Source organism: Podarcis filfolensis (genome assembly GCF_964270895.1).
Source record: "Podarcis filfolensis genome assembly, chromosome: 16".
Lineage (NCBI taxonomy): Eukaryota > Metazoa > Chordata > Lepidosauria > Squamata > Lacertidae > Podarcis > Podarcis filfolensis.
Window position 1 is genome coordinate 4,689,281 of NC_139620.1, and position 23,131 is coordinate 4,712,411.

The 23,131-nt window shown below is 44.8% G+C and overlaps 1 protein-coding gene across 4 annotated transcripts in view; it reads right to left on the bottom strand.

Moving 5' to 3' along the window:
* RPRD2 (regulation of nuclear pre-mRNA domain containing 2) overlaps positions 1-23,131 on the bottom strand; it is a 37,335-nt gene that overhangs the window by 12,381 nt on the left and 1,823 nt on the right. For 2 of the 4 annotated variants that reach the window (XR_014542640.1, XM_083590940.1), the window contains exons 2-4: positions 3,301-3,430; positions 2,346-2,446; positions 987-1,136 (exon numbers count right to left, since the gene is read on the bottom strand). Coding sequence is in view for 3 of the 4 variants with exons in the window: in XM_083590940.1 (XP_083447066.1) it covers positions 987-1,136; positions 2,346-2,446; positions 3,301-3,430 (381 nt within the window). In the remaining variant the exon portion in view is untranslated. The remainder of the gene's footprint in view (positions 1-986; positions 1,137-2,345; positions 2,447-3,300; positions 3,431-23,131) is intronic. The other 2 variants (XM_083590941.1, XM_083590942.1) reach the window with 2 other exon arrangements.

A 23,131-nucleotide genomic window follows, 5' to 3' on the forward strand; every position in this document is an offset into this window, starting at 1 on the left:
ACCTCTGAGCGCACTGCTGTGCCTCTTACTCTAAAGAGGCAAGAGGAGGAATCCCCTCCTCTCTCTGCATGAATGCCTGTTCTGTCCTAGTGCAGGGCAGCAACTAATGCAGAGATGCGACGGGCAACTTCTTGTGAGAGGTGGGTCATTCTGCGGTACCCCCCACCCCTGCCAAATGCTTGCAAAGCAACGCCTTAGCTTCCTTGCTCTAATTTGCTGCTTCCAGAGAGGAAGAACAGAATACTCCTTCCAGGATAAATCCAGATGTTGCTTAGCAAAATGAAGACTATTTGCAGCCTCTGTTACGTCTCTTCTCCTGACAGAGGAACAACGTGCCGTTAGAGAGACAGGCTTTCGGCCTTGTGCCAAACTGGTTTCCAGGTGGATCCAAGCCCAACTCCCAAACATTAGCCTAATGCGGTTGACAGAAGCCTTTCCTGTCTGACGTCCCATTGGTCATCTTCTCTTAGCCATTTGGGGCTTTCCTGTCTGTACTGCTGCTGTGCTGGTGGACTTATAAGCTGTTCTCCGAGAATGCCAAAGACGGTTTGTTATCTGCGTGCTCTCTCTCTCCCCGCTGCATTTAAAGGAGCCTGCTGTTTAAGTTAACCTAGTCCTGCGCCACTGGATGCAGGTCCTTGGCTTCAAGTCTGACCGGCCAGGTGTAAATTGCCACTCACTAATCATGTGTGCTGTCTCTCCTTCTTTCAATATACTAACACCAGCTCCCCTAAACACCCCACCACATCTTTTCTCTGTACACCATGGGCTAATTTAAACACAGTGATATGTCCTGCATAATTTTAAGAAGCTCCTCTCTTGTTGCCTTTAGCAAAGGACGCTGCCAGCCTGATGAAGAACACAAGGCACCGTGAGTGCCTACGGTGAGGTGTGTTTTTTTGGTGTGTGTGTGTCTGTTCTAGGCTGTTCCTCAAGGAGGTTAAAATATCAAAAGCTCAGACCGTTTCCCGTGAGGATTTCCTTACTTTGAGGTTTCTTCCATGACTTAGTTGGCTGTTTGCTCTGAGTTTCTTTCTGCTGCTTCTGAGCTTTGAAAGTGGAACCTGGAAAACATTTTTGTTTGGTTTTGTTTTTTGTTTTGCAGTCTGAGATTATGGGATGCCCTTTAGGAGTCTCTATGCATGTTTAAAATAAAAAAAGGGAGAGAAAGAGAGAGACCAATAGAGGTTGATACCTGCTGGCAAACATTTGACAAGGCAAAGCAGCAGGAGACTTAAAACCAAAAATCTGAGCTTACAATGCGGAAACTTCTGAGGACGGGTCCCTCCGCCTTTCAGGATTTCAACCAGGCTTTACATGAAAAGGACGAAGTTGGCAATCTCAAGGAACAGAGTTGGGACCTCAAGTGAATTTGCAGGCAGTAGTTTAAAAGCCCCTTTCGCTTGGCTTGTGAGCGCAGACAGGAAGCCTTATGTCCATGGATGTCTGGCAGCTTAAATGGACTTGAAAGATTCCACCGTGCAAATTAAATACGGAAGTCTCTCACACTTTTTGAACATGCCACTCCCCAGAATTCATTCTATTTTCATGGCCCACCCAGCCCAGCATTTAAACTGCAGGGGCTCTGCAGACAAACAAGCTCTGAGAAACAGCAGGGCTATAGATAACCTGGAAAGCAACGTTAAAAATCTCTTGCTGCAGCGAGAAAAGTCTGTTGACTGGGGCACTCATCCAAGGGCAGCGTTACAAGGGAGATGGTACCTGCCAACACCAGCACCCCAGACGAAAAGCATCGTCAAAATAGCAAAAGCAGGACTTATCGTGCAACATCATGACCATCTGTGAGGCTTCAGTGTACGAATGCTACTCCGTGGGGCTATTAGGTTAGTCTAGACAAAGGAGGATCCAGGGGAGCAGGAGAGAGTTTCCTTACCGTTGCACACAAAAATGTACTGCATGAACTTTCCACTGGGAAATGCTGAACTGGAACTTTGTTGCCCCAGCAAGCTAAAAGATTGCATCACTCACCAGTGTCACATAGAATCGTAATAATATTAATAATAATGATTTCTTATTTATACCCCGCCCATCTGGCTGGGTTTCCCCAGGGCTGTATATTTAAGTAACCTTTCAGATATTTAAAATTAAGGACGGAAATTAAGTGGCAAGAGGTGTAAACCACAGCAACCTGGAGCAGACAGTCCAGAATTCTCTTCCCTAAGCAAAATGCCACTACTGACTTCTGTGCAGGTGCAGAGAGATGATAGTTAATGGATTTAAAAGATAAAACGTTGTCCTCGTAATCTCAAACCAAACTGCCTCACTCACCCTCTAAGTCATCACCACGACTGCACAGATGTGAAAAAGAATAATGGAGAACTTACTTAAAGCTTCTTTCAGTAACATGATGGTTTCTTCTGGATACACATTTCTATCTTCCCAGATTTTAAAGATTCTTTCTATAGATTTGGAGACTGATGGATCTCTGAAAAGGACACATAGATAACACATGACTGTTTCTAGCGCATCAATTCGCCCTCTCCTCTATGGACATACAAAGTGCCAGAAGAGATGGCTGATTAAAATAAAATGCAAAAAGGAGGCTTCTCACCTTACCTTCTCTTTCAATAATTTTCTGAAGGTGGAGATAGCAACCAGCACAGGCTGGGGCAAATTACTAAAATATGTACAACTGATATTTCCCCCCCAATTCCACACACAAAAAAATGCACATTCTGACATAGATAGTAGTCTGAGCCTCAGCACGTATCTTACAACGCTAGTGCAGGGATCTGCCACTCGCTAAAGTCTCTTCCCCCAAATTCTCCACTCTGGAGGTGCATTCCTACCATGAAACAGACATGCGTCTAAAGGGTGAAGCTGTAGACTGTTTTTTCCATATGCAAATTTAACAAACACATTGACAGAGCTCACAGATGGACTAAGGTGTCTTTTCATCTGGCAACACCCTGGCTTTCAGTTAGCACAACTTGTTCTTACAAAAGGGCAAACAGTGCTGCGCTTGTAAAACCAGGGGTTAGATCAAGGCAGTCAAGAAACACCTGAAAACAGGGATAGTTCGCTTAGAAAAGGCAAAAATCTCCCCCCAATATCTTTCCCTTAGGACAGTTTTCATCAACCTGGTGTCCTCTAGTTTGTTTTTGGGCTGCAATTCCCATCTGCCCCAGCCAGAGCTGAATATTAACACAAAAGCCTGTGGCTTCAGAGCTAAAATCACAAAATTATTTTAGATTTTAAGATCTTGAGTTTGGACAGCAGCAAAACAAAAAGACTTTTGTTGTGTTGGATGAGAAATGCAGGGGGAAGCCATCAACTTACTTCACCAAAGCGGCAGCCTCCGGGAGCACTTCAGCAAACGTGTCACGGAACACAATCGCGTTTTTCCTTTTGCAGTTCTGGATGACATCATTGGCCAGGTAGAAAAGGTTCAGCCGATGCGGAAAGGCAGCTGGAAAGAGCAAGGAGGAAGAAGGTCAGTTGGTGCACAAAGTCACGACCCATGAGTCAGGAAGGCTCCTTTGGTAAAGCCACGGGATAAGGGGGCAATGCGGGGTGGAAATTATTGCAACACTTAATTTTCCTGCAGAAAAAAATGTGTTTTGTAAAGTTCATCAGTGACAATGAATGGATGCAGGATGCCACTGCAATATTAGGCAAAGCATGGCGGTTTGGGCGTCACTTGCCAAATACTAGTAAAGCAAGCATGCTAATGGGCAGCCTTTGCCAACCTGGTGCCCTCCAGATGTTTTGGGCTACAACTCGCTTCAGCACCAGCCAGCACATGCCTCGGGCCAAAAGGCTCCCTATTGAAAAGCCCAGCAGAAATGGGAGCATTTAAAAAATGTGACCTGCAATTTTAAAAAGTGTTTCTGCTCATCCCTTTCCACAGCGTGGCAGAACAGATTCTCACCCTGAACAGCACACAACCACAATGCCACCATCTGCATGAATCCTTGTGATTCTGCCTTGCAGAGAGGCAGGGTCACTCTCTGAAGACCAGCTTGGCAACTATCGAGAACCAGCAGTGCTCACGAAGCCAGGGCGGATGCTGGAGTCAATACTTGTAAGGGGATGTGCAAGGAGCTGCCTTGGACCAAGCTGACCAGTGCTGTCGACTCTGACTGGCAGTGTCCCTTCTCTGCCTGATTAAGATCCTTCAGTTGGGAAGTCCAAGCATTTGGAACAGGAACAGGAAAACCTTCTCAGCCTGAGGGCCACAAGTGAGTGGTGGGCGGAGCCAGGGACAAAAACGGGCGGAGCAACGAATGTAAATTTTATTCTACAAACAACTTACACACCCCTCTCTATTCTGAATCCAGGCAAGCAAGAAGCAAACCTATGCAATCTTCCCCCAGCCAGACAGAGTATTCGCCACAGTATGGGGAAAGCAGAGGGCAGGTGAAGAATGATGTCTCCCCATCCACCCCACTGCTGCCGTCACAGATTTCCCCCGGGCCCTACTCTGCAGCAGAGAAGGAGCCATCAGGTTTCCCAGACTCCACAAATGCGGCCCAAGTTCAATATCCCCAAACCCTGATGCAGAACGATGGCCCCTCCTCAATGAGGCAGCCACACATGGGCTACTGCAATCCGTGCAGTCGGGCCATTCAAGGGCAGCTCCAAGTCCATTCTGCAGCCCTTCTGATCTCTGCTCCCAAACTGTAAGCCAGATGGGCAAGTCTTGTCCCTGAACTGCCGATATGAAGATCCGAGCAGTGCAACAGACTGTGCTGCAATCGGCTCCCATCACATTGGGGACAGATGCAGGGCAGCCTTGGAAGGCGCTCCTCCTGCGTATACCTTGCCCGGAAGCAACCCAAAAGCCTGACTCAATGCTATGTTCAGCAGGTACTTTTGCTAGACCTCATTTATTGCCTCAAAGGGGAGAGACAGTATGTTTTTGAGCACAATTCAAAGTGTTGGTGCTGACTTTTAAAGCCCTAAATGGCCTTGGTCCAGTATACCTGAAGGAGCATCTCCACCCCCATTGTTCTGCCCGGCCACTGAGGTCCAGTGCCGAGGGCCTTCTGGCAGTTCCCTCGCTGCGAGAAGCGAGGTTGCAGGGAACCAGGCAGAGGGCCTTCTCGGTAGTGGCACCCGCCCTGTGGAACGCCCTCCCACCAGATGTCAAAGAGAAAAACAACTACCAGACTTTTAGAAGACATCTGAAGGCAGCCCTGTTTAGGGAAGCTTTTAATGTTTGACAAACTACAGTACTGTAATTTAATATTTTGTGGGAAGCCGCCCAGAGTAGCTGGGGAAATCCAGCCAGATGGGTGGGGAATAAATAATAAATTATTATTATTATTATTATTATTATTATTATTATTATTATTATTAGCAACAATTGTTCCTTGCTGGGCCCATATACTGTTAGTAATGTAATGAGGAGATGAAACTCAAGATGTAAAGCACCTGAAACCTAATAAAAGGTTACATACCCCTTTTAGCTTTTTTAAATTAGTCTGTTCTCTCTCTCATGATGCACGGAATGTAACCACTGGCAAACAGAAGTAAAAAGCACAGAATGCAGCTTCTCACTGTAGCACTGTGTGGGTGGGAACCTCCAGCCTCCAGACCTCTCAATCTGGTCCTCAGCACTGTCCCCAGGACACACCTCTGTCTGCCACTGCCCTCTCTTGTGCCTCTGCCTGGCGGGAACATAGGCCTGAGCTGTGGCAATGCCTCTTGCCTGCCTGGACAGCACAGAACAGAATCTAGCTCACCGGACAAAAGTTAAGGAGTCACAACTGCTACTTTGCCCACTTTGGTCTTGCCCAGGAGCGAATGCAGCCCTGACTGAAAAGAGGTCCCTCCCCAGGACAGTGTAACAGAAACAGCGCTATCAATTTTCAAATTCCAAATGTGAGAGATCCAGCTTCTCACACTCATCAAAAGGACTAGGACAGCACAGTGAAATCTTGCCTATTTCCCCATGCCATTGCACACCCTGCACAGCATCAAACCATTAATTGTTCTAATTAAGTATTTATTTGCTTGCAAGCTCTCCTGCCATCGGTGAGGTTTAAAAAACAGAACAAGCTGTCCTGGCTGCAAAGTGCTCCAGCGTAGCGATTAACGCCTCTTACATGTCTGGATGGGAGGGTGGAGAGGTAGGTGCATGTAGAAAACTGTTGCTTGCACAAGGCTGGTACGTAGCCTACTGCATAGGTAAAGGTAAAAAGAAAAGGGCCCCTGGATGGTTAAGTCCAGTCAAAGGTGACTATGGGGTTGCGGCGCTCATCTCCACTTTCAGGCCAAGGGAGCTGGCGTTTGTCCACAGACAGCTTTCCGGATCATGTGGCTAGCAGGACTAACCCGCTTCTGGTGCAATGAAACACCGTGATCAGGGTGGATAAAAATCAATGATTAAAAAAATAAAATAAGTAAATAAATAATCTTTTTTTTAAAAAAATCAGATTTTTAAAATAAAATGCTTTTGGAGGAAAAAGCTTTCTAAATATTTTTCTATTTAAGTTGCATTATAGTTCAAAGGCTATTCATCAGGAAATAAGGATTTGTTTTAGGTTTTTCATGTGTGGTAAAACTCAGTCTAAGGTTTTTTGTTTTGCTTAAGTTTAACCACATCAGTTAACAAACAGGGATACATATGCTACAATGTTATTGCTTTAGTTGAATAAATTGTTTAAATTGTTATTAAGGAAATGATCATTTTTCTCCTTCCAATAAAGTACAGCAGAAAAGCTGTCCAAATATAAACAGTTAACTTATTAAACCTCACAATAATTTCATAATTACCTGTCTATGTATTTCTAATAGTATAACCAAATTAGTAATTTTTGATATAACTGTAAAAACTACTCTGAAAATTTATTATTCCAAAAATGAAACCTTCATCTGCTAGTAAATATTAAGATTATACCAGCAAGAATAAGTCTTTCTGTAAAAAAAAAAATTTAAACCAAGTCTTTAAAAAAAGGTAAAGGACCCCTGACAGTTAAGTCCAGTAAATCAAGTCTTACTGACTAGTGATTTAAATTTGATTTAAATCAAATCTACCCTGACCGTGACGGAAACCAGAGCGCACGGAAACGCTTTTTACCTTCCCGCTGCAGCGGTACCTATTTATCTACTTGCACTTTGATGTGCTTTCGAACTGCTAGGTTGGCAGGAGCAGGGACTGAGAAATGGGAGCTCCCTACGTCGGGCGGGATTCGAACCGCCAACTTTCTGATCGGCAAACCCAAGAGGCTTAGTGGTTTAGACCACAGCGCCACCCACGTCCCACCTACTGCGTAACAGCAAGCATCACAAGACACAGATTTGGCTTGGACAGCCACCTTGGCCCCTGGCCCTCGAAAGGATGCCTCCCTTGGGTTGAAAATGTGCCCCACCCCTGCAATATAAAAAGGGAAGGAAGTAGGGCCAGTTTGCATTAGCTACCAACTCCCAAGGTAAAGCCGTATTCTAACGCTCATGATATGCAAAGATTGAAGTCTATTTTTAAGTCATCGGAAACTATAAAAAGCTACAACACAAAATAGCATGCTTATTCCACAAAAGACAGAAACACACAACAGATTTTATTTTGCCTGGCCTACCAGCATATTCTGCAATTACCACTGATTCATCAGTGAACTGACAGCCAACTGCTCTTCAAACCAAACATAAGGCATGATGAACTGAGATCTGCTAGTGGAGACATACTTTTGTCAGCAGGCTCTACAGGGACTGGTTTTAAATAAAAAATAAAAAATTCAAGCCACTAATTTAAATCAAGCTGAGGCGCCATCAGACTCAAGGGACCTATCTGTTTGATCAGCGGTTTTTTATAGGTATCTCCCATTATGCTAAGAAAACCCTTTAATAGTTTCTGCTGTCGCATTTCAGGGTTCCAATTCTGCAGAAAATATTTGCAAAGATGTTCCTCACCCAAAGACCCATGATTATTTTAATTGTTTCTGTCATTTATAAATTGCTCCCCATAAAACACTCCAAAGCCATTAACAATAACATCAACCGAAAAAGCGTATTTCCAAACAATTTATTCAAGTAGAGACAGGTAGAGACAAGTACAATCCTCCCCTGACTTAATCACTTGTCGGGATATGAAGGTCTTCAGCAGGTGCCAGAAAGACAGTAAGAGATGCTGGCTGCCCTGATACGTAATGGGAGGGAGCTCAATTTCCTTCAGTGCCACTCCAAAGGCCAGGTTCCTACACTGTAACAAACAGACTTCCTAATGTCATGGTGTCCGGAGAAAGCAGCGATTACTAGAAAGACAAGCGCAATTTGGGGACTGGAAGATGCTCTTTTTTAAGAGGGTAGAAAATCAGACTGCAAGTCCTAACTCTTGTTAACAAGCACCTCTTGTTCTCAGCTTACCCCAGGTGTTTTACAAACCCTGGGATTCTTCTGAAGCTTATAAGGGTTTTTGGGGTTTTTTGAAGATCAGTAACGGTGGGTAAGGGACGCGGGTGGCGCTGTGGGTTAAACCACAGAGCCTAGGACTTGCCGATCAGAAGGTCGGCGGTTCGAATCCCCGCGACAGGGTGAGCTCCCGTTGCTCGGTCCCTGCTCCTGCCAACCTAGCAGTTCAAAAGCACGTCAAAGTGCAAGTAGATAAATAGGTACCGCTCCAGCGGGAAGGTAAACGCTGTTTCCGTGCGCTGCTCTGGTTCGCCAGAAGCGGCTTAGTCATGCTGGCCACATGACCCGGAAGCCGTACGCCGGCTCCCTCGGCCAATAAAGTGAGATGAGCGCCGCAACCCCAGGATCAGCCATGACTGGACTTAATGGTCAGGGGTCCCTTTACCCTTTACCTTTACTAACGGTGGGTAAAAGCAGCCTGCCCAGAATTACTCCTCCTCTTTCTATGAAGGACAGCAAAAAGGGGCTAGAAACATTCTTGGGCATACACAGAGCTCACGGAGGGTAACTTCTGAGCCTGAGAAGACATGCATGTGTCTCATGGGAACTTAAAAGATGCTTCTTGCTATCTCAAAACACACAAAGAAGATACAACAGGGCTCCTTGGCAATGGCAAGCAGGAGATGGGTCATGGCTCAGTGGTACAGAATTCATGCCCTGCATGTGGAAGGTTCCAGGCTCAATCCCCAGCATCTCCAGGTAAGGCTGGCAATATCCCCTGCCTGAAACCCTAGACGGCTGCTGCCAGCCAGTGTGAACAACACTGAGCCAGCTGAACCAAGGGACTGACTTCCTACATTCCTATGTGAGTGTGAAGATCACCAGCTTCCTTGATCCTTTGGGTTTACCACCAGCTCCAGGAACCTCACTGGACAATAAAGGCACCAGCTTAGCTCCTAGCACCCACCCACAGACACACACATATACCCACACACCCTGCCACTTCAAATGCTGCTTCGCCCTGTGCCCAGTTCCACGTCCAGCCTGAAACAAGCAGACCTACAGCAAAGTTTCATCACTCCATTCTTCCCCTTCCCTAATCTGGAGGTAGGCAGACTGTGGACTCTAAGCCCATCATCCCTGACCACTAGCCACAATTGCTTGGAGTCTAGAAACATCGGGGGGGGGGGGTCCTACAAGTTCCTTGCCTGTTTACAGGTCGCTTGGGAGAGAGGCGCACAAGCCCTTGTACTCCTACCAAGCCAGGGACCTGCTGGAGAAACTCAAGAGTTGAAACACAACCACCTAAGCCTCTAACACAGAGACACTGTTGTCCCCAAGCCACCTATGGCAAAGTATTCCCTCCCCAAATAGCACAATCCCATGCATGTTTATTCATACACTCTTTACTTTTGATTTTAATGTTTTGTTTGTTGTAAACCGCTTTGAGGTTTTTTAGTATCAAGCTGTGTACAAATGTTATGAAATAAATAATAATAATATAATAATAATAATAAAATGCCACTTGAAATACTGCTTAGTACCTGTACACAGGACTGCAAAGCCTTTGCTTTTAAAAAAGTGCTTTTTATCGTGCTCATTAAAGAAATTGTCCAATGCCAAAAAAGAAAGAAAAAAGATCAGAGGAGACATTGAAAAACAGTCAATGAAAGGCTGCGCTCAAGGCAGGAGGCCCAAAAGGCTCTCCCCCCCCACCTCCTAATTCTTCTCTCCCTTTGCTATGCAGAAACAGCACAAGGTCTGACCAAGATTCCACCTCTTTCAAAACTCTCACCCAGTATTTGTTCCCGCGAGAAAACAAGATGCACCAAGCACGCTCCCCAGCTCAAAGTCTTGAATGGAGCAGCAAAATCAGAGGAGAGTAAAGTTCCCTCTCTTTTTGGGTGGGGGCAAGGGCTTTCAGATAGACTGCCATCTGTGTGTACTCAACAACCAGCCACAAGGCTTCAAAACCCTAAAATGTATTTTATATAATTGACTTTTTATTTCTATTCTTTGTATATCGTATTGTTTTATTGCTATGGCCGAAGGCTGATGCAAATAAAGATTCGTTCATTCATTCACCCACCCACAAGGGGCAGGTCCAGCCACACTAGTTCTAAGAGCTGCCCCTCTGTGGGGAGTGGGAAAGACCCCAGACAACTGGTATCCAAGCAGCAGCAAGAGAACTGCCTAGGATGGGGGGCGGCCACATGGCGCCCATACATGTGCCTTCCACAGCCCCCTTCCAGCACCCACAGGGCTCCTCCTCCCCTCCACCTGCTAAAATAAAAAATTGAAAGAAGCATTCTATCGTAACCAGCAGGATATGACGGGGGGGAGCAGAGTTGAGGTGCTTCTCCAGCATCCACAATAGTGCACGACTAGCTCCTGAAACGCTCAGCACTAGCCCCTCTGAATCAGAAATGATTTTTCCAGCCCTGCCTTTTAGCTCTCCCCCCACTCCCACCCCTGCTGTTGTTATTCATTTCGTTTCTATACCGCTTTATATCTTCAGCAGAAAAAATAATAATCTCAAAGCGGTTTGCAACACGTTAAAACATCAAAAACAAAACAACAATTCAGAATGAAACATTACTGCTGAAAATCAACAAGTAAAGTATACATTCTTAACAGGAAACTAAATATTATCCTAAAGATTTCAAAATAAAACATTGCAAAAGAGGTCAACGGCAGAATGCATAGCTAACCAAAATAAATAAATAAATAAATATCTTAAAAAATTTCAAAAGAAAACATTAGCAAAGGAAGTCAACTATAAACTGCACATTTAAAACATCATAATTAACAAGAGAATAAAATATTATTATAAGCAAAGAACGTATCTGCTGCCAATGGTGGTTCATGGTGGGCGGCGAGTCTGCACTAAGAGACAATAAAGATGGCCTCTTGCTACTCCTTCCAGACACCGACACCCTCCTTCCGTCCCTCTCAGCTCCTTAAGCTGGAAACAAATATTTTCTTTGGCCTCCTACAAGCACCAGGTTCACACACCAACCAAACCCCACACATCCCACTTGCTGGTGGCCAAACACACTCTAGGGGGTCTACTCTGTGGTCCTGGCTTAGCAGAAGGAGACCCTCCCTGCCCAGGTCCTTTGGCACAACTGCAGGATGAATAAACCCACCTGGGATTGAAGTGGCAGCTGTGCGAGGAGCCCAAGAAGGAATGTGCCCGCCCCACACAGCCAGCCCCGAATCAAGGAAGAAGCCTTCCTTTTCAGCAGGTGAAGCCAGAAATATGAGAAGAGGCGTTCAGGATCTGACACTCACAGTGGAACCGAGCTCAAGAGCCCTCTCCCCTCCTCTGGTTTTCAGCAACTAATACAGTGGTACCTCGGGTTACATACGCTTCAGGTTACAGACTCCGCTAACCCAGAAATAGTGCTTCAGGTTAAGAACTTTGCTTCAGGATTAGAACAGAAATCGTGCTCTGGTGGCGCGGCAGCAGCAGGAGGCCCCATTAGCTAAAGTGGTGCTTCAGGTTAAGAACAGTTTCAGGTTAAGAACGGACCTCCGGAACGAATTAAGTACTTAACCCGAGGTACCACTGTATTCAGAAGCCGTACTGTCTTCCAGTCCCTCCCCAAGAGTCACAATAAAATTGCTCGGGGGAGCAAGACAACTTCATTTCCTCACCTTTGTTCCAATGGGAATAAACAGAGGAGTGGAGTAATTAAAAGAATCTCTGGAAATTTCCTAGGATCTCCCCAACCCATCGTCTCTGTCCCTGTGCCTGGGATGAGGAACATGTAGCAACCCAGCGGTGATTTTACACATCTGGAGATATGAAACAGCTGTGTAGCGCATGTGTGGGTGTGGGTGTGGAGGGAGGCTCTCAGCACAAACACAAGCCACTTGATCCTTGCCGCGGGGCTGGGAGGCCTTGTGAAGAGAGCACTTGAAACCTCTTGCCATAAAACACAGGGCCTTGGGAAATGCAATTTGTGCGCAGAACAGGAAAGGAGCAGTGAATGAGACAGACCTTCCAAGGTGAGACTCTCTTGTAACAAATTCGTGGCTGCTCACTGCACCTTTAGGGCAGTAGTTGATGCAGCCTGTCAAAGATCGGCAAGTGGTCTGCTGGGGTTCAGCAGCCCAGAAGGAAATTGATCCAGTGGCTTTTTGATAAAGCTGTAATGTTTCAGGGTATCACCAATTCAATGCTATGGCTGCTTAAAGAGGGGAGGGAACCTCCTTGGTTCAATTCTCACGCCTGCTCCCCACTGCTGCCAGCCCTTATCCTGGCTGAACCACGTAAGCAGAGCTTTGTAGGTACTGACTGTATTCACATGTCATGATAATAAGCCAGAACTGCATGCTCTTGGCTTCTGGGGAATGAGTGCCCTGTTCCCAAGTGATGCAGGGCAGAAATTTCTACAAAGCCAGGTTCCCCCCCCCCCACAGAAAAACTTCCCGTTTTTGAAGTTTGATAGTAAGAACGCACAGCACAGGTGCCAACTGCAAACACGATTATTAGGCAAGCTTGGCTGTTTCAAAGTTTCTAGCTTTACAGTGGTACCTCGGGTTAAGTCCTTAATTCGTTCCAGAAGTCTGTTCTTAAGCTGAAACTGTTCTTATCCTGAAGCACCACTTTAGCTAATGGGCCTCCCGCTGCCGCCGTGCCACTGGAGCACGATTTCTGTTCTTTTCCTGAAGCAAAGTTCTTAACCTGGAGGACTATTTCTGGGTTAGCAAAGTCTGTAACCTGAAGCGCATGTAACCCAAGGTACCACTGTATTTACTAATTACAGAGCAAAATTAACATGCTAAATTAGATGCACAATAGGACATTTTCTGTTGCAAACCAAGCATTTTCCAGAAAATCTACACCACTGTCATGAACACTGACCAATCGCTCCCACTTCTCTCTTCACCGGTGCAAGAAGCAAGCTGAGATTCAAAAGTGACAAACAAACCTTGGTTTAAGGCTGGCTGGGGATCCTGGCTTGTTAGAGAAGAACAATTCATGAATTGTTGGGAAGCCAACTTAACTGTGACTGCTAGCTTATTCCTTCTGCTTGTGCCAGGCAGAAATGAAGTGGGGGCAACTGGGCCATGTGGGCCCCTGATGTTCCACAAGACCAGTGCCACTGGCTTATCCTGATGTGTGAACAGCAGCCACTGGGAGAGTTAAGCCCCTCAAGGCAAACAAACCAAGCTTTTCCCATCTTGCCAAAGCAAAAGAGAACATCTACTAGCGACACTGTCTGGTGCCTTTGTCCTAAGCAGGGAGAAACACAGGGACCCAAATGGACCAGAAATGCATTTTAAAAAAGAGGGTCTGGTGTTCTTAGAAATATAGTAAAGCTTAGATCTGATTTATTTCTATCATTTTCCAAAATTCCTGTGGGCAAAATTGTTCTTCACTCCCACCCCAGCTTCAAGATGTATGGAAGTTGCAAATGTCTAAATCACACAGCCTCTGCATTTTATACTGATTGTTGGCTTTTAACTGCATACTTTTGCCATTTTTGTGATTCTTACTCTACATTTTGCTTTAACGTAAACCACATAGAGGTCATTTTGACAAAATGTGCTGTACAAGAATGCAAAGTAAGTGATAAATGAATAGCATCAGTTCCAAATGCTGCTGCTTCATTGGCTGAAGAATGCAGCACTATCTTTCTTGCTGGCTATATCACATCCCCAAACTATTTTTCTCTGTTCTCCCACTCAAAATTTGAGTTCCGCTCTGGCTCAGAAGCACATCTAGCCTCCTGCTAACTTCCAACCTTCACAGACTGTTTAAGAAACATCTTCAAGGTATTAATTAGCTCCCATTCAACAAACATCAAGCACCAAAATCTGGCAAACTCCAAAGTCCAGAGTTAGGCAATACCTTTATTAGGCACAAAAGTGTGGCAAGCTTCTGAGCGCTGCAAAACTCTTCATCAGCTAACGTTACACAAGGTAGGGCGTGACTGGATGAGGATTTCTTTTTTAAAACGAAAAGTTAAGCGGGCTGTTGTATGGTGAGGTCAGCCTGTATGTAAACTCCATTCTGAGACGGAGATTTGCAGGCTGAGTCCCTCCCATGTGTTGAGATATCAGGTTGCACACCTGGGATTCTAGGATAAAGAAGCAATGGCTGCTCCCCATCTCTCAGAAAAGAAACGTCTGGCTTGCGACCTACTTTGGTCATACGCTGTTAAACAAAATACACAAGCTCTCGGGCAGGTAGAGAATTGAAGCAAAGAAGAACATGGCAATATCAGCAAAGCCAGGAGTTAATTTAGGAAGATGCACTAGATAAGAGAGCCACAAAGTGTAGTGCTACCCAGTGGCTGGAGGGAATGTAACTGTATCATCTTCAAATTGTAGAAGACAAGCCTTTAGCAGCTGCTAAAGTATTAGCAGGCTGTTTTTACAAATTTATTTAGCCTGCTACTGTTTTTATCCATTGTTTTAATGATTTTTAGATATGCTATGTTTTAATATGGTGATTTTATTATTTAATTATTACAGGTGTTGCTGCTAACATGCTGGGAGCTCCCTTGAGAAGCTGCCTATAGATTAAGGATTGTAGCCAGCTATTAATGGGCATGACTAACTTAGGTCCATTAATTTCAAGGTGTCTATTCTGAGTAAACTTAGTTGGATACAACTAATGGAATTTTAAAAAATAAAAATGGAGATCTTACTTAAGAACCTCTACACTACACATTTTGAATAGAACCTTGCTTTAGAAACTGTTTCGCTCACCATCCCAAAATAGTTATCATTTTGTTGTCATAGACTCCCCCCTCCAGGTGTTTCCCAAATTTTCTACTGACATCCAACTAAGCCAACTGTCCTCTGAGCATAAGGCCATTGATTACAATGGGTTCAGTCTCGTGTTTGAGACTAACAATGTGTATCACCCTTCCAATTATTCTATCAGAAAAAAATGAAAAAGTCCTTCAGGAAGGAGAGGAAGAGGAATAGGAATAGGAGAGAAATCAGAGCATCCTTTTTTTGGGGGGGGGCCCTCCACATTTAATTGTTCACACATACAGCTCAAAACTAGCTACCCAGTTTGTTGTCCCTTGACTGGTCACACATTTCAACAGTAGCAACTTTTCCATTCCAATTGATGAGTCATTTGGCTAAACCTGAAGGCTTTGTTACATACAGCCATGCGAACAAGAAGCTTGTCCAATTTTTTATATACACCATCTCCTTGTGTCTTTTCCAGTTTGGAAATAGCAGTCAATCCATTTATTTCCTTCCACGTATAAAAAAATCCCTGACTCTGAAGGCGAGCAAGACTTCATTCACCCTCAACTCCTCTAAAGAACCATGTGAGCCACCACGAGTTCCATTGGAGAAATGGTGGGATATAAATTAAATAGACAGACAGACAGACAGATAGATAGAGTTGACTCTTGGCTTGGAGAACAGAAACAAACATTATTCAAATATCCTTTCTACAGGCAGGTTCCCTTTTCCCCTGTGACACTCAAGTCAATATTTACAACCAGACCCAGAAGTTTCTAAAGCAGCTTTGCAGCAGTGGGCAATTCTGCAAGGGAAGAAAGAACCAGCCCATAGATTACTCTACCATTCTGCTACCCCTCCTCTCTTCCGAGGTACAAAAGAAACCAGAGAAGGGCAACTTCTGTGTCCTCCAATTCTAAGCTTCTTGAAGCAGGTGTTCAGTGAAAATGAATGAGATTTCTGAAAAACAATGCCTGGGATCAAGGTGTTCCTCCGGTGTGAGAGGTATAGTATTGCTGGCATTGAGGTAGGATAAGCTGAACCATCACACACCGTCTGGCACAAGCAGGTGCTTCCATGTTTCCACTAAGTTCATGCGTACAATCTGTGCGTCAGCAACCAGGTCCCAGGAGTTCCCAAGGTCTCTGACAAACGATAATAACTCTTTTTAAAAAATCACCTAGAAATCAAGCCAGGTGTTTGCAGGAGTGTGGAAAAAGAATCTGCTCACGGCTGAGTCCACAGAAGAACCCAGAGAAGTACAGGCAATGGTGGAGCCTCCATCTTCAGCAGGTGCTGCTATTAAGACCTGATCCTTAAGTGTGGGATTTGCATGCAAGCAGCACGTATGAGAACCAAAATGTCGAGATTCCTGCATTCCCTTCCAACTCTGCAATTCTACGATTCTATAAAAGGCTACCCCTGCCCCCAGATTGTAAAGTATGTTGTTGGATTACAACTCCCATGATCGCTGACCATGGGCTGTATTGGCTGGGGCTGGTGGGAGTTTGAACCCCACAATCTCTGGGAGAAACCAGGGCTGCTGGGGAAGGTTGTCCGAGACCAAACTCTCTGTCCATGCTCAGATAGAATCAGCAAGCCATGGTTTGTTTACGAACACCGGAAGCTGCTTTAAACTGACTCAAGCCCACTGCGGTCAGTGTTAGAAACTGAGATAAGAAAGCTAGGAGCTAAATGGCACCTTAAACCTAGGTTATGGGCACAACAGAATGTCCAGGTGCGCTTTTTTATAGCAAGAATACAAAGCTGAAAATGAATGAACTGCAGCTAAAATTCATGTTCATTTTTCACATGGTCTAGTCCTCCCCTGCCCACCCACCTAATATTCTTAAGAGGGTCTCTTCCCCAGTCTTCAGAGAGTAACTGGAAGTGTAGAGATAGAAAAAGGTCCTCCTTTCCTTCCACTCTGCAGTTTTAATCTGAAATCTTAGGTGCGGTACTGCATCCAGAGCTCAGAAACTTCTCACGCTAATGAAATTTCCTGCTGCAAAATGCGCCTAGAACAATGGGAGTTTTGAACACTGACTGGGGTCCACCTAGCTCAGTACTGCCTACACTGACTGGCAGCGGCTCTTCAGGGCTTCAGGCAGGGATCTCTCCCAGTTCTGCCTGGAGATGCCAGGGACTGAACCTAGGACTTTCTGCAAGCAAAGCAGATGCTCTAACACTCAGCTACAGCCAAATGGTGGTTGGTTGAAACTTCTGAACAACCTGGCAGACCAACCATGGTTTGTTTTGTGGCAACAAACCATGGTGTGAAGCCATCGTGTGTGGCTGGCTTGCAAACCGTATGGCTTCGTTCTGAACCCAGCTTAGCCATGGTTTGTTTGCCTCCTGTCACAGATGCTCGCCAAGCTTCAAAGGCACAAGAGGAGAAAAATGAACCAGTTTTGGAGAAATAAGCTGTGTGGCTTGTTTGCTCATCTAAAAAGACAACTCGTGGCTTCTTGAACAAACTATGGCTCAGTTTTATGTGTGAATTCAGCCACTGTGTGCACACCAGAAACCTTTTCACTGAATGTGTTCTTTAGAAACACCTCATTTTAAAGATCACAAAACTCCCAAGAACAGCTATTTTGCAATTCATTAGGATTTTGATAAGCAAACTTCATTTTTCTTTTTAAGACTTTTGTTACGCCCAACTGCCTTTTCCGTATCCCACTGCAACTCCTAAAGTTGCAGTTTCTAATTAATGGAAAGAGTTCACATAATACATAGACAATCAGGACTCTCACAGAGACCGCCTATGAAACAGTCCCACAAATGCCGTTGTCACAAGGTCTGGAAAGATAGTGTGAATGAACCAAAATTATCGTGAAGGACTGCTCAGGGATTCTCAGATAACCCACCATGCACCTCCAGACTATGAGGGGAGCAAGCAGGAGTCTACATTTCACAAAAAGAAAAGAAAAATAAGTATGTGATCTGCTGCAAGTTCAGAAGCTGATCCTTGCAAAAGAGATGTATGAGAACATCCCTAAGCAGCCAACATTCAACACTGCCAAGTGCATTCACGGCTAGCGAAGCACTCTTTACTTGTAACTCAGATTTGCATATTCCTAAAACTAGCAGAAGTTGTTCCAGTAAAATCTTACTGCCTTGGCTTATTTCCTTCCCTTCATCGCTAGGAAGCAAGCCAAGTGCAACTGTCTAATACCCTCCTTTGGAATACAGCACTGACTGCACCAATATAGTTGCTCACTTTTGGGGTTTATCTTGCTGCAATTACAGCTTAGGCAATATTTTGCCCCACAGGAACAGGTTTCAGCTCAGCTGCAGGTACAGAACAGAAGGAAGCAGTTAGCTCAGTTGGTTAGAGCATGGTGCTGATAAAACGCCAATGTTGCAGGTAGCGATGTTAAATTCTCGAGAATAATCTTTTGGAGAAAATTCTCGATTAATGAGAATATAGGTATTAGAGAATTTTCATTTAAAATAGGAGAATATTCATTTTAATGCATTGAAAATGATATGATTAGTTAACATACATGTTTATTCATGGGTAAACTTGTTCAAACGGCAACCAAAAACTGTACAGATACTTTTATTCAATGGGGCTATGCAGTGAATTCACATTCTTTGATTTTTTTTGCACTAAACTTGAAATTGAAAATTCAACCTGAATGACTCACGTTAATCACTAATCCTGCCACTAACCGAGAATTTACAGTTTGTGGAGAATATTCTCCGGAAAATTTTCTAGCAGAGAATATTCTCCAGAAAATATTCTCATCTCACATCACTAGTTGCAGGTTTGATTCCTATAAGGGCCACCTCTGTTTCATTGCAGGGGCTTGAACGAGATGACCCCTGGGATCCCTTCCAGCTCTACAATTCTAAAATTCTGTGATCAGACAGATTCAGATACACCCTAGGCCCCAGCCAAATACACAGAGGTGAGCAGTCTTGCTTGAAAATGCAACCTACATTTCAAGCTTCCCGGGGGCTTAAGCATTATCCAAGAGGGCAAACTGAAATAGTTTGCTCACAGAAAGGAAATTCAAAGTGGTTGAGATATCACAGCAATCCTGCTCTTCTTGGACAACCATGCTGAGGACTTAAGCCAGCCGGCAGGTCAAACCTAAGGCGCTCCAGATGTTGCACTTATGGGGAAGGATAGCTCAGTGGTACAGAATCTGCTTTGAGTGCAGAAGGTCCCTGTCCTGATGGCGGGTGTCTCCAGGTAGGACTAGGAGAAGTTCCTGCCTGAAAGCCCGGGGAACTGCTGCCAGTGTGGACAATACAGTGGTACCTCGGGGTTAAGAACTTAATTTGTTCTGGAGGTCCATTCTTAACCTGAAACTGTTCTTAACCTGAGGTACCACTTTAGCTAATGGGGCCTCCCGCTGCCGCCGCGCCGCAGCCACACGATTTGTGTTCTCATCCTGAAGCAAAGTTCTTAACCTGAGGTACTATTTCTGGGTTAGCAGAGTCTGTAACCTGAAGCGTCTGTAACCTGAGGTACCACTGTACTGAGACAGATGGGCCAGTGGTCTAACCCAGTTTCATGCGGCTTCCTAAGTTCCTACTGGCCCCACCTAGTGTGTCCAGCGGTCAGGGATGACCAGGGAGATGGGAGTCCAACAACACCTGGAAGGCCATAGGCTCTCCATCTCTACTTAAATATGGACAGGACAGGGCTCACAATCCAGTATGTTAGGAGAGAGGTGGAAGTGAGATGGCTAAGAAGGACACACACAGACGGGGACACACACACACAACTCCTTAAATTTACAAACATTAATACAGGCTTGTCAATTGTCACTTGCCCAGCAACTTGTGGTTGGAATTGACTGCCTTGAGGCAAGCTGGGAAGATTTACAAGATTGTTCTTTTTTTTAATAAGGCAACAGTGACTAATAAGGCATTCATGGGTGGATGGTCCACAAGCCTAGCAACTTTCATAGACTTCTTTGCAAGGCTACTTGCAGCCCCTCCAGCTTGCTAATTGCAAATATTCAAGTGGAGGGGGAAGATTTATTTACTGGCCAGCCTGTTGAATCCCTGTACACTGTCCAATCTTCAGATTTAGCTATGCACTTGAGGGGAGAACACAGGACAGTCAAACTTGCTTTTGAAAACAGCAGCAGCAGCAGCAGCAGCAGCAGCAGCAGCAGCAAAGGAAGGTTTGCTGGCTTTCAAAAGCAGATTTAGCACCCTGCTGTTCAGCGACACTCCAGGCAATTCATGACAGATAAAAAACATAAGAGTTTTTTGTCATCTAGAATTATTGTTAAAAAGTCACCTACATCCATTCTACTTATCTCATTCTGTACCTGAAGTCAACAGCTTGAATGCCGTGCTCTCATTCAGAAACACCCCCAGTGTTTTCCATTTCCCAAAGCAATAAAATCTAAGATGCTGGATTCTCACTCAGGCAGGAAGTTTACTGAGCAACCACAACAGCCCAGTTCTTGCAACTTAGCCTACATTACAGGGGTAATATGACACATATAAGGGCTAATAATAGGAGAATGTGGCACTTTCTCTAATTACCCTGAGCTGCCTGTTATCTTAGGGAATATTCAGGACAACCAAGCAGGTTCAAGATTCAAACCTCATGCCACCCACCAAGTTGCTGGGTGGCCCTAACCAAGCCACTACTCACTCAGCCTCAGCACCCTCCTTCCCAAATCTTCGTCAAAAGGAATCCATTATTTAAGTGTTCCTTACCGCAGCTTTGTACAGAATACACACCATCACTTCAAACATCTGAAAAGTATTACTGCACCAAGGCAGACCAACCCATCCTTTTGACCTAATGTATGCAAAGTGTTTCTATACTATTGAAATGCAGTATATGGGTGCTAATAAACAAGCCCACCTCACTTTGTGTGGGAACTCACCCTACCCCCGCAAATTTTGGCCCTCTTTACAAAGTTATTACATGGGTCACTGAGATAATACAAGCAGAATCCTTTGGCTTCTTCAGATGCATTGATCAGCCTGCTTGCCATACCACAGACCCTCTCTCAGAAGCAAGCCCCGCTGGCTTCAACTGAACTTAATTCCACGTAACACAGGTGCAGGATAACAGCCTTAAACATCACCCTTACACCATCACCTTTGTACAGATTGCAGACCCCTTTGCACTGCCCCAGAGCCCCCATTCTTAGCCCACTAAAAAGAACTGCTGCAAGGAAGAAGTTACATATTTGCCTCTAAACACTTTGAAGGGGAAGTGGGGAATGCCAAAGTTTGTGTTATTTTATCCATTTATTTATTGCATTTTTATCACTCCTTTCCTCCAAGGAGGACAGTGCATTGTTCTCCTCCCCTGTGAAGGAAGTTAACCCTCCATTGTCCTCTTGCTGCCTTGCTGACCATAAAGCAGAGGGTCTCACCACCGCTTTGCAATCCCTTCATATTCAGCCCACCTTAAGGGACTCTTGCAAGGAGCACCAAGGAAAATTCACTCTGCATAAACATTTAAGTGTGTACACTGCACCAATCCCAAATGTTTGCATCAACAGCAAGAATCACCATCATCGTAATTCTTATCATAAAGACCTGGTAAAGTGTTATACTAAACCTGTTATACTAAATTTGTATATCACCCTTCATCCGCAGATGCACAAGCTATAGTTACCAAGTGAGATCTGCACCCACATAGATGTGATTTTCTATAAATCCGTATCTAGGGGCAACAGAGGAAGCAGACTTATCCTGAGCAAGACCTTGGGTCCATCTAGCACAGTGGTGTCCAAACTTTTTCCAAAGAGGGCCAGATTTGATGAAGTGAAGAGCCGTGGGGACCGACCAAAGTAGTTGTTGACCTTTTTTTTTAGGATTGGAGTTGTTGAGGTTTTTTTAGGATTTTACCCCAGGAGATAAACTACCACAGGGGCCAGATTAAATTGACCAGCGGGCCGGATTAGGCCCCTGAAACGGACTTTGGACATGCCTGATCTAGCACAATATTGTTCTAGACTGACTTGAAGTGTCTCTCCAGAGTGTCAGGCAGGAACCATTCCTAGCCCTACCTGGAGATGTCGACGATTGAATCTGGGACTTTCTGAATGCATAGCAGATGCTCTACCACTATGGTCCTTCCCCAAGCATTACACTTACACACACCAATAACCACAAACAATGGCAGGAAATCCCACCCAATCCCCCTTGCATCTACTCTCTCCATTCTTATTTCACCATGCAGGGCTGTTGCAAAGACCAAAGTTGTACTACAACTCACATCTTCCCTGATACACGAGTATGGAGGTGGGGTAGGCTGTATGTCTGAGCATGGACTCAATTGCTGGAATAGCCAGGCCAGCCTGGTAATGGCCCGCTAAGTATGGGTCCCTAAGGGGACCAGAAGGCAAATGGGTGGGCTTCCCTCCCTCAGAAGGCTGGAGTTGAGGGTTGAGTGGTGTGAGCTAGAAGCTGCAGGAAAAGCTGCAGGCTTGAAATGCAGGGAAAGAGTCAAGCCTGATTTCTGCAGGCACCCATGGCTGCAGCTATGGGGGAAGCAAGGCCCTTCTTGGGGTGCTAATGCTGTGAACCCCTCCATCGTGGTCTGAGGTGGTATATATGTGTAAATAAACCGTATGTGATGAAGACACCACAGACTCCACTGTGCCTCATTCCAAACTCTGGGTAAGTGTTCTGATCCATGTATATGATGAACTTTTTCTATGCCAATAAAGGAGACTGATGGATGCATTATACACACACACATAGTGAAAGCATAAAGTGCATTTGACCTCATCATCAACATAGGAATATCAGTAACAGTGCACCCTATATAATATGCTGCGTCAAATTCACACAGATATTGTGTACACACAAACACCACAGCAAAATTAAGAAACTACATGAATTGCCAAGTAAACTATGCATATCTTGTACAAGCTGCCATAATCGTTGCCGCCACAGTCATCATTACCATCACTGTAATAGTAATAATGCACCCTGTATAAAATGAAAAGTAAATTCTACAAAGTGTTTTTGTGCATAACATCATCATCAACCACCACAACGTAGCTTATCATAGTACTGTTAATACAATGCCAAAACAGGGACTTCTGAAGGACTACCTTACCCCGAGGGAAGCAGGGTGGAAGCATTTGCCACTTGT